The sequence below is a fragment of the Piliocolobus tephrosceles genome, chromosome 1 (assembly GCF_002776525.5).
Source record: "Piliocolobus tephrosceles isolate RC106 chromosome 1, ASM277652v3, whole genome shotgun sequence".
NCBI classification, from domain to species: Eukaryota; Metazoa; Chordata; class Mammalia; order Primates; family Cercopithecidae; genus Piliocolobus; species Piliocolobus tephrosceles.
In genome coordinates, this window is record NC_045434.1 from 169,972,156 (window position 1) to 169,984,791 (window position 12,636).

Below are 12,636 nucleotides of genomic sequence, written 5' to 3' on the forward strand. Positions count from 1 at the left end.
CAAAATCCACATGAACGTACAATTACTTGAACCTCCAATGCCATTTTCTAGAGTTTTTAAAAGTGAATACATTCATATTGAGGAGAAAAGTGAAAGTTCCCGGTTATTTCCAGGACTAAATTCAGCTCCAGGGTATTATGTGGCCTGGAGGACCTGGGTGATTTCAGATTTAACCCTACACATTTTGGAACAGACACGGTAAACACTCAAAGGTACTTCACAGGTATCGTGTAGTCAGTTTCCAGTGTATCACCTTGCCCTACGTAATGCTACACCTAAATTATTGTAGAGACTAATGAAGACATAAAGGCACAATCTTTTACGCATAATCTATATCACATTAAAAATACAACTATATATTCTGCTTCTGTAATTATTTAAAGAGCATTTTCCATGTTATTACATTCTTTTCATAAATATTGTTTTAATGGCCAAAAAGAGTTCTCAAAAAGATGCTCACATCTAATAAGTATAACACAGTTAAACTTTTCACCAAAACTAAGGCATTTAGGTTACTTCTGAATTTTTGTGTTAAATTTAGGTAATGCTGTAATAAACACTTTCATTCACAGAAGTGCATTTTATATTCTGGATACTATCTTTGGCACAGAATCCCACAATGAAAATTATTACATTAAGAAAGTCTGAAAAATTTATGGTTTTAATATTATGTATGAAATATTATCAAATAATACGTGAAAATAGCTTTAATACCCCAGTCACCGTCACACCATCTCCAAGTCTTCTTCCTCAAAGATAAATCCTATTTATCAAGTACAGATATTATATACTGACATCCTGTTACAATAAATGAGAACAGTTCAATTACACCATTTTTTACCTCATTTGTTAAATCAAAGAGAGGCTGACTTTGCAATGTCAAATAACACAATGTCATAATAAATAATTACAATGCCAAATAAATATTGTGCTTCTTTTCTCTCAATCTTAGTTTCTTTTTATGTTAATATCCTTAGTCTTTCCCAACTTCTAACCTCTATGCCTTTACTTTTAAATTGCTAGTTAATATTTACGATTTATTTTGGAGCCACAAGCCATAAAGTCATCTATGCTAATTGTTTTTGAAATTTGAATATTCATTAGCATTTACACCATGATTAAATAAATATTGTTAACCAAAGAAACAAGAAGTAAGTTACAAATATGCTTCCTTCTACCAGATACCAATATCCTGACCCCTAGGCCACTAAAAAGAAAATATTCTTACGGTTAGGTCACCAAATTCTCTTAACAGCTTTGATTTCAGCCTCTGTAAAATAATAACCATACCAGGTACAATACTAAAATTTATAATTTCCTCAAACCATGGAAAGCTCCAACTTGCCACTAATATCAAAGACCCCTGCCATGCTTATGTCCAAAGTTAAGACTATTATCTTGTATTTGAATTCAAAATTTTTTTGTCATCTACAAAGGGAGCAGACTAAGTCATACCTGCTAGGGCATCCTGATAAAGCTGCACAAAGTGATTAAAGATATCCTTTGGCAAACACTTTTCATCTGGTAAACACTGTAGAAGAATGACTATCTCAGACTGACCCACTGCATGCATTCCCTTGGTTGTGAAACACCAGCACTTCCTGTTCACATCTACAGATGGAATAAAAATATAAAAATAAAGAGATTCCTATCAATCCTTACTCTTAAAAAAAGTTGCACAGAAATCTATGTTACAATACAGCAAAGATTAAAATAGATCCCACTAAGTTTATGTAATTCAACTATGAACTGTCACTGCATTGCGCCAAAAAACTATTGTAGAAAATAAAACATGCCAATGCCTCTGGCTCTTTTCTAAACACTTAGAAAAGATTGAAAAGGAAGGAAAAGAAATAATAATAAAACGCACTTAAAACTTTTAACTCCTATTATTAAAAGAAGCAACATTCTATTAATACTAAAATAAAACCAAACTATGTATTGTAAGCCAATACATAGCCAAATGTGATTAAAGAACATAGTCTTCCACCGTTATATTTTTAAAAATCATATCATCAAAGGAAGTAATTACCTATGTAAGGCTAGAAGTAATTACAATAAAAGACAGTAGTATACCTTTGTCTTCAGGTTGTGACCTAAAGAAAATATATTTTTATGTATATTTATTAAATTTAATATATGACCAAAAGATTCGAGCTATTTTAACAATAGTCCTTTCTGGGAAAAAATTCTAGATAATCAGCAACATGATTTCACTTGGCTTCATGCCATAAAAATTAGTGAAAAGGATGGCTTTTCTGAACTACTTAGTTCCACTCCTTCACTTTAAGGCTATACGGAGAGTATGAACAGGAGAAACCATATGTAGTCAAAAACAATGTTTAATCCTTGACACTTTTACTCTTCATACCTCAACACAATGGGATCCCCAAAGGAACTGAAAAAGGATTCACATAAAATTATGAATACCCATGTAAATCATCCATGTAAATCATACATCACCCATGTAAATCAAAACAAATGTAAATCAAAAAAAGAAAGACATCTTTATTTCACTTTGGGAATCCTTGTTTTATGTACTTAAATAGGACATTCCTAATAATGGTATATACTTCAAGAATCTAGGTTAGCTAATTTTTTTTTTTTTTTTTTTTTTTTTAAATAGGGTTTCGCTCTGTTATTCAGACTGGAGTGCAGTGGTATGATCTCGGCTCACTGCAACCTCTATCTCCTGGGCTCAAGAACTCTTCCCACCTCAGCCTTGTGAGTAGCTGGGACTTACAGCAGCATGTTACCATGCCCAATATATATATATATATATATATTTTGTGTGTGTGTGTGTGGGATGAGGTTTCACCATGTTGAGCAGGCTGGTCTCAAACTCCTGGGCTCAAGTGATTCATCTGCCTTGGCCTCCCAAAACACTGGGACTACAGTTGTGCACCATGGTGCCTGGTCTTAGGTTAGCTAATTTCTAAGCAAAATTTATAAACTAGATATGGCAAATTGAAATTTCAAGCAAATTAGTTTTAAATCTGATCCTAGAAGGAAAGGTAGCAAGCATTAATAACTGGCCAAACATATAAGAGTGTGATTAAAGTAAGCCAGAAACCCACATTTCATCAATGTAGAACTTCTAAGGAAGTAGTATATGTTTCTGGTTTCCAAAATCAACTTAAGTACCCATGGAAAACTGCAGGATGGTTCCCCAAAGGTTCCTTCCTTTAAAATTGCCTATTAACACTCATTCATAATAAACACATTCTCTAAATAATTCTCAAATTTACTAGCTGGCACGGTGGCTTACATCTGTAATCCCAGCACTTTGGGAGACCAAGGCAGGCAGATCACTTGAGTCCAGGAGTTCAAGAACAATCTGGGCAACATGGTGAGAATCCTGTCTCTACAAAAACATACAAAAAAAATAGCCAGGCATGGTGGTGCGCACCTACAGTCTCAGCTACTTGGGAGGCTGACGTGGGAGGACTGTTTGAGCTCAGCAGGTGGAGGTTGCAGTGAACAGAGATCATGCCACTGCACTCCAGCCTGGGTGACAGTGAGACTCTGTCTCAAAAAATTCTGAAATACTGTCATCTTTCTCATTCTGATGCCCAAGATGCTAGCACCAAGAATTGAGAAGTTTCTTCTGAATCTCACTTTATGATATACTGAAGCTTTACTGTGTGTTAGCTAACACTTTTCCTAAAAAATGTTTTGCACCATAATTGAGGTTTCTGGGATTAAAACCTAGCATATAAATTATTTGAGTAGCCTGTATAATTTATCTACCACCAGTTATTCTAGCGGTAAGTTGTGATTTAACATACTCATCTCAAGAAGAACTTAAGTCAGATAAGTTCAAGATTTGTTTGGCTTTCCTCCATGGAGAATTCACCTACCTCACCTCTGTAACTAAATGTGAGAGTTTCAGTTAGTTCCACAGCTGTCCTCTGGGATATATTATTTTATACAAACCAACTTTTTCAGAACTCAGTGTTTAGTAAGATGTGGCTCTATATAAAAATACTTGTGTGTAATAAATCTGAAAGTTTTATGTACTATCTATGAGTCAGTAAACTATATCTAATTTTAATTTTTAAGAATTTATAACTTACAATTCACAATTTTAACCATTGACAACAAATTTGCATTTAAAACAAATACAAGTGGGTCAGGGCCACCATCCTCCAACTGCTGCATTACTGAAATCTGTGATGGTTTCTCTTCCACAGCATAGTCTGAAAGGGGAGAAAACAATGTAACAGGTTGGTTAAAGGGACAAATCAAGAAAGAGATCAGATGGAGAAATGAGCTAATTATTCACAGAAAAGAGACATGCATTTGACTTATCAACAGGTGCATATAGAGCATGGTTTGTATCTGCTGGCTCAGTATCATGTTAATAGTGCCCCCTTTTACTCTCAGAAGTGACCCACTCCACTTTAGATGATAATGTGGTTATTCTGTGTATAGACCTCTCCCCACAGTAGTTTGTGCCACAATCTAAAGACTATCTTTCTATTTAATAAAAAATTTCCAACTATGATAACAAGAATTTCACATAATAAATGTTCAAGACCGGCATTTAAAATAACTCATGATATACAAGTGATAATATACTAGTTACCTCTGGAAAGGATATCAAATAGTTGGGGTAGAAGACAGCCCTACCTTTTACTGTATGATCTTTTGTACTGTTTGACATTTTTGACAATTAAAAACTTAAACTTTAAAAAATGAACCCAGAAAATAAAAGTATCATATGTGACTGGCTTCTTAAAACAATTCCTTTAAGTATAATTAAAGAGTTTAGTACATATATCACTAAAATCACCAGTAAAACACACATAAGATTCTGAACATGAACAGGTTAATACTGAATGTAAATTCTTCCCATTTAATATCTGGAAGCACAGTATGTTCTTCGGCACCTCATTTTGAATGACAGTGGTCCTTTCAGCTTGAAGTCAAATCATGGGTAATAATCACTGTAGAACCTAGAGATATGGGAAAGTAACTAAAAATCTAAAAGTTCAATGTTGCTTGATTGATCTCATATAAAATGCATCTTTGAGGGACAATCAGGTAGAACAAAGTAACATCATTTCCCATTTTCTAATGGAAATTTTAAAATTGATTTTTTGGCTACAATGGGAAATATCTACCCCATTATTAAAAATACTTATTGGAGGCTGGGCGCGGTGGCTCAAGCCTGTAATCCCAGCACTTTGGGAGGCCGAGACAGGTGGATCACGAGGTCAGGAGATCAAGACTATCCTGGCTAACATGGTGAAACCCCGTCTCTACTAAAAAATACAAAAAACTAGCCGGGCGAGGTGGCCGGCGCCTGTAGTCCCAGCTACTCGGGAGGCTGAGGCAGGAGAACGGCGTGAACCTGGGAGGTGGAGCTTGCAATGAACCGAGATCCGGCCACTGCACTCCAGCCCGGGCGACAGGGCGAAACTCCGTCTCAAAAAAAAAAAGAAAAAAAAAAAAATACTTAATTGGAAAGAGAAATCCTGAGTTTAAAATTTTTTAAATAAAGTCATCCCACTGGAATAAAAAATTGCAAAATTTTGGTAAAGAGACTGCAATATAGTTTAATTAAGTAATACAGATAATTAACTGTTCTTTCTTGGTAGGAGAAGTTTTGACAATTAGATTTAATGGATATAACTTTTTATGAAAATGGAATCCAGCAGTCTGACTTTTTTTAACAACAGAGTAGGCCAATTTAGTTCCTTGTTAATCTAAGATTTATTAAAATAAAAATCTGAACCCTAGGCAGCAATTTTACTAACAATAGATGTTTTCACAGAGTCTTGGTAAAGGAGCAAAGGCATTATGCAATCAAAAGAATGCTTAACTGTATGTGAAAGTTCACTGCTGAGCTATCTGGGACATAGCTGCATTTGAGAGCCTACTACGGGCCTAGCACCATGCAAGGAGCAGTAAACACAAGTATAAAATAAGATGAAGAAATTCACAGTCTAAGTGAAAGAATATGATCTGAAAATACAATATCTAAATTGCAAAGAGAAAAAGTGTTAATGTAGCCAACAGTCTATAGGAACTCCTATTAGAACAGAGATAAAGAAGCAAAACACTATTTTCTAAGCAGCTCAGGTAAGGATTCAGAGAATAGTTAACCATTAAGCTGGATTTTAAAAGGCTGAGGAGTTCTTCAGGAAATCAACAGTAGAGCGGGTGTTCTAGGCAGAAGAAAGGAAGAAATGGAAAATATTAATTACATGCCTACTTTATGCCAGATACCTTCTTGGTATGTACTTACAGGTATAAAATCTAACTTAATACCCACAATGACTCTTAAGTAGGTGTAGTTAGAGAAATATTTAATAAAACAGACTAGGAAACAAATTCAGAGAGGATGAATGACTTGTCAACTGGATCACACAGCTAGAATGGAATGGTACTGGCATTAAAAGTCAGGTTTGTTCAATTCTGAAGTCCATTCTTTCCCATTATTCCACAGCACAAGAAAAAGTACAGAAGAATGAAAAGTAAGTATTCAAAATATAGCCAATAATCTGCAGTATACATGTAAGGTGCTGGGGAATGGCTGGAAATAAAGTTCATAATAAATGGCTAGAAAGACAGGCTGAGACAAGGTTATAAGAAACATTGTCAGACTGAGCACAGTAGCTCACACTTGTAATCCCAGCACTTTGGTGAGCAGATCACCACGTCAAGAGTTCAAGACCAGCCTGGTCAACATGAAGCTCCGTCTCTACTAAAAATACAACAATTAGCCAGGCGTGGTGGCGTGTGCCCGTAGTCCCAGCTACTCAGGAGACTGAGGCAGGAGAACTGCTTGAACCCGGGAGGCAGAGGCTGTGGTGAGCCGAGACTGTACAGCTGCACTCTAGCCTGGTGACAGAGCAAGACTCCGTCTCAAAAAAAAAAAAAAAAAAAAAAAGAAAAGAAACATTGCCTGCTAAGATAAGTAATTTATCTAAAGGCATTGGGAATCCATTAAATATTTCTAAGTAAAAGCAATAAAGATAATATCTATGTTTAAAAACATAACTGGCAACAGTGTGGAAGACAAAATGAAGGAGAGAAAGACTGAAGGCAAGGAGACCAGGTAAAAGCCTAGGACAAAGCTCAGGAGAGGTTAATTAATAAGCCACCTTCTGAAAATGCAGTAATTGTATACTGATCTGTATATGTCAGCAATAAAATTTCACACTAATCATCAGAGAAATGCAAATCAAAACCACAATGGGATATCATCTCACACCAGTCAGAATGGCTATTATTAAAAAGTCAAAAAACAATAGATGCTGGTGAGGCTGTGGAGAAAAGGGGACATGTATACACTGTTGATAGAAACGTAAATTAGTTCAGCCACTGTTGAAAGCAGTTTGGAGATTTCTCAAAGAACTTAAAAGAGAATTACCATTCAGCCCAGCAATCCCATTACTGGGTGTATATCCAAAAGAAAATAAATTGTTCTACCAAAAAGACACATGTACTTGAACGTTCACTGCAGCACTATTCACAATAACAAAGACATGGAATCAACCTAAGTGCCCATCAGTAGCTGACTGGATAAAGAGACCCTGTCTCAAAAAAATAAAAAAATAAAAAAAAAGAAAGCAGGAAAAAAAACCAAAACCCTACCCATTGGGTACTATGCTCACTACCTGGGTGACAGGATCAATCATAAGCCAAACCTCAGCATCATGCACTATATCCACGTAACAGACCTGCACATGTACCCTTTGAATCTAAAATAAAAGTTAAAATTATAAAAATAAAATTTCACATAATATTAAGCATTATTTCGATAATAATTTTACTTCTTACCAGGATTCCCTAAAAGTATTTTGAACAGTAAAATTGCCATTTAAATTCAGTGCTCTTCACACTTACTATATGTTCTTTCTGAAAGTATATTACACCTCAAAACAAAAAGCTAAATAAATGACTGTATCAGGGTGGGTTAATCCTAAACCACAAGCAATCCTTCAGAATTATTATGTGCTTTGAAATATTTTTTAAAACTGCTAATAAGCTACATTTACATTATATCATATCCATTCAAAAAATGAAAATGACATTATAACATAAAAACATAAGCATCTACTCTAAAATAATCAATAACAGCAACAACTGTTTTCATAGTATTGGGGGTTTGTTTTGTTGGGTAAGAGAAAGGTGAATGTCACTCAAATTCTGTCTCTCTCACTTAATTAGAAGGTAACATTTGACAGATAGAACTATCACTGTTTAAATATGTAGTCCACATACCTCCTTTTACACCTGTGGAGATGAGAATGGGAGGAAGGCCATCTTCAGGAATAAGATTCATTGCACTTCCAACAGGACTTCCGACCTGAGTTATACTCCCAGAGAACAGACAAATATCCATCTAGGAAAAGCAAATCAACAAAGTGAGCACTACAGAGAATTCAATACTTTGGCAGGACATAATTAAAAATATAAACGAGAACTTACGTGAAAATTTGAAATTCATACTTTTTGAAAGGCAGCACAAAATATTCATTAACCCATGGGTTTAAAAAAACAAAACACAGGCTTATACTATGAAAATGTTTTCAAATCCATAAGTTTCTCCTTCTGGTATCATCAAATCATGGTAATGACAGAAGAGGCCTTAAAACCTGCATTAAAGCTTCCTTTACCCAGGTTTCTTTTGCCATAAGAGAAAAATATTTTTAAACTGTAGTGGCAAAAGAAACAAAATTTCAATAATTATTTCATAATTTCTTTATCTTTAATATCTTGGGAACTACTTAAGGTCTAATTTATATTGCTTTTAAAAATTAACTTTGAAAACGGTGATAGTTGCAAAACAACATGAATGTACTCAATGCCAATGAATTCACTTAAAAATTGTTAAAATGGTAAATCATGTTATATATATTAATATTTTTCCACAATAAAAAAGGGAAAAAAATCAACTTTGATAAAATGTCATCATTTTTCATTTACTATGTAATAAAATAAAACTTGAAGTTCATTTTTTTTTTTTTTTTTTTGAGAAGGAGTCTTGCTCTATCACGCAGGCTGGAGTGCAATGGCATGATCTGCAACCTCTGCTTCCCTGGTTCAAGCGATTCTCCTGCCTCAGCCTCTCGAGTAGCTGGGATTACAGGTGCGTGCCACCACACCTGGCTAATTTTTTGTATTTTTAGTAGAGATAGGGTTTCACCTGTTAGCCAGGATGGTCTCAATCTCCTGACCTTGCGATCCGCCACCCTTGGCCTCCCATAGTGCTAGGATTACAGGTGTGAGCCACTGCACCCAGCCTGAAGTTCATTTTTCTTTGCATTAGTAGGCAGATCACGTTAGCTATATTTAATGAAGTATAAGGTTGCATAACATGTTGGTTGGCGTTAAATCCACTTAATTATTAAATAGAACATGTTCAAATATCTATTAAAATGATGCTCTCCTCTCTCTATTCTCTCTAATTTTTATTTCCCATACTACACAGATATATATTCTCTATAACTTAAACATGAAACTGAATTTTTTAAAAAGTTAAAAGAGGCCAGGTGTGGTGGCTCATGCCTGTAATCCCAGAACTTTGGGAGGTTGCGGCAGTGGATCACCTGAGGTCAGGAATTCGAGACCAGCCTGGTCAACATGGTGAAACCCCATCTCTACTAATAATACAAAAATTAGCTGGGCATGGTGGCACACACCTGTAATCCCAGCTACTTGAGAGGCTGAGGCAGGAGAATCACTTGAATCCAGGAGGCGGAAGTTTCAGTAAGCCAAGATCGCACCATTGCACTCCAGCCTGGGTGACAAGAGCAAAACTCCGTCTCAAAAAAAAAAAATTAAAAGAAAAATATTTGAAAGCTGTTTTTAACATGTATAACAATATTCATATGGCTGGGTACAGTGGCTCACACCCATAATCCCAGCACTCTGGGAGGCCAAGGAAGGCAGATTGCTTAAGAACAGGCAGGAGTCCAACATCAGCCTGGCCAACATGGTAAAATCCCATCTCTACAAAAAATATAAAAATTAGCTGCGCATGTGCCTGTAATCCCAGCTACTTGGGAGGCTGAGGCAGGAGAATTGCTTGAACCTGGAAGGTGGAGGCTGCAGTGAGCCGAGATCCTGCCACTACATTCCAGTCTGGCCAACAGAGCGAGACAGAAGAAAAGAACGAGAGAAGAGAAGAGAGAGGGGAGGGGAGGGGAGGAGAGGGAGGGGAGGGGAGGGGAGAGAAGAGAAGAGAAGAGAAGATTCCTAGCAGCTTCATTTCATTCATAATAGCCAAAAACTGGAAACAATTTGAATGGCCACTAACAGGAGAACATAACATAAATTATGGCCTATGTATACAATGGAATACTACTCAGCAATAAATTAACTTTTGGTGCATATGCATAAATCTCATAAATATTAGGTTGAGCTTAAAAAGCTAAACACAAAACATTATATACTATTGTTTTGATTCATATGAATTCAAGAATAAGCAAAATTAATCTGTAGGGACAGAAGTGAGAACAATGGTTACCTTGATGAAAGGGGAAGGTGCTGACAGAAAAAGTGCATAAGGAACTCTTATGGAGTGCTGGAGATGTTCTGTATCTTCACCTGGATGGTGGTTACATATTTTATGTGTGTGTATACACATACACACACACACACACATATATATATATAAAACCATGTATAAATTCAAGTTGTTTCCTAAAGATTAATGCTCCTTAGTTATGCATTTTGCTATATATATTTTATACCTGAACAAACATTAAAACTATTTCTTCAAAATATGGCTGGACACGGTGGCTCATGCCTGTAATCCCAGCACTTTGGGAGGCCAAGGAGGAGGGATCACCTGAGCTCAGGAGTTCAAGACCAGCCTTGCCAACATGGTGAAACCGTCTCTTACTAAAAATACAAAATTTGCCAGGTGTGGTGGTGGGCACCTGTAATCCCAGCTAACCAGGAGGCTGAGGCAGGAGAATCACTCAAGCCCAGGAGGTGGAGGTTGCAGTGAGCTGAGATCATGCCACTGCACTCCAGCCTGGGCAACAAGAGCAAAACTCTGTCTCAAAGAATAAAATAAAATAAATATGCCCATGTTTTACCATACTTTTGTCTCTACTTAGGACAAAGTTTTTAGGACTATACGTTTTTAGTGGGATTTCTAAAATTTTCCAATATGGCATCATATAGGAACTTTGTAAAATTTTACTGGCAAACTACTATTAACTGACTTGAAGGTCTGGTACAGAAAATAATCGATTCTAACCTACTATTGAATGGTGCAAAAATCCTCCTTTTAATATCATAAGAAGTGGTCAGTTGGTCTCTACTTAAATGCCTTCTGTGAAAAGGCACTTACTAAGGGGCTTAAAATCTAGATGACAGGTTGATGGGTGCGGCAAACCACCATTGCACATGTATACCTATGTAACAAACCTGCAGGTTCTGCACATGTATCCCAGAACTTAAAGTATAATAATAATTTTAAAAAGACATTCACTTCATTTCTTGGGCACTTTTTAAGTGCCAGGCACTCTACTAGACCATAAAATAAGAAAAATATTAATATTTTCTAGTCTGGCATTAAAAAGTTTGTTTTCTCTCATTTTACCACATAAATATTAGAGTGTTGCACAATGTGAGAGCACAAAATAATATGGCTTAGCCTGTCTTATAATGAGCAGAAAATTGTTTCCCTATAACATTCACTCACTACACCTTCCTCATTCTTTCAAAAATGTTCACAGTTTAAGAACCAATCATACAAACTAAGAGATAGGAAATAAATTTAATAGGAAGAAAAAAATCATCACCCTCCCGCCTCAGCCTCCTGAGTAGCTGGGACTACAGGCATGTGCCATCATGCCCAGCTAATTTTTAAATTTTTTGTAGAGACAGAGTCTGACTATGTTGCCTAAGCTGGTCTCAAACTCGGGGCTCAGGCAATCCTCCTGCCTTGGACTTCCAAAGTGCTGGGATTAAAGGTGTGAGCTACCGTGCCCAACCCAAACTAATACTTCTTGATGGGATCCTTTAAGAAATCACCCTCACAGCCCGGCGCGGTGGCTCAAGCCTGTAATCCCAGCACTTTGGGAGGCCGAGACGGGCAGATTACGAGGTCAGGAGATCGTGACCATCCCGACTAACATGGTAAAACCCCGTCTCTACTAAAAAATATGAAAAACTAGCCGGGTGAGGTGGTGGGTGCCTGTAGTCCCAGCTGCTCAGGAGGCTGAGGCAGGAGAATGGTGTAAACCCGGAAAGCGGAGCTTGCAGTGAGCTGAGATCGGGCCACTGCACTCCAGCCTGGGCGACAGAGCGAGACTCCGTCTCAAAAAAAAAAAAAAAAGAAATCACCCTCACTTACATAGGATTGTCATTACTGCCAAAAAATGTTTAATCTGAAACTAATCATGAGGAAAAAAAAATACAAATACAAATTGAGAGTCTCACGTAAAACATGGCCCAAATATTTACTGAAATATTAATGATACAAAAGCTTAATAAACTTTATTTAAAAAATTAATATATCTGTGCACACACATACATGTAAAAACGAAATCTATAAAGAACATTATTGTGACATTTGGGGAAATCAGAATTATATGTTAAGTTTCCGTTTCATGTGATAATTGTATTGTGGTTATATAAGAAAATGACTTTTCTTAAGGTACACAA

General features: G+C 36.3%; 1 protein-coding gene across 3 annotated transcripts in view; it reads right to left on the reverse strand.

Annotated features, from left to right (window-relative positions):
• ZFYVE9 (zinc finger FYVE-type containing 9) overlaps nt 1–12,636 on the reverse strand; it is a 202,745-nt gene that overhangs the window by 68,411 nt on the left and 121,698 nt on the right. For all 3 annotated transcript variants that reach the window (XM_023188602.1, XM_023188610.2, XM_023188617.2), the window contains 3 exons: nt 8,236–8,356; nt 4,077–4,199; nt 1,456–1,611 (listed from right to left, as the gene is read on the reverse strand). In XM_023188602.1, the coding sequence (XP_023044370.1) occupies nt 1,456–1,611; nt 4,077–4,199; nt 8,236–8,356 (400 nt within the window). The remainder of the gene's footprint in view (nt 1–1,455; nt 1,612–4,076; nt 4,200–8,235; nt 8,357–12,636) is intronic.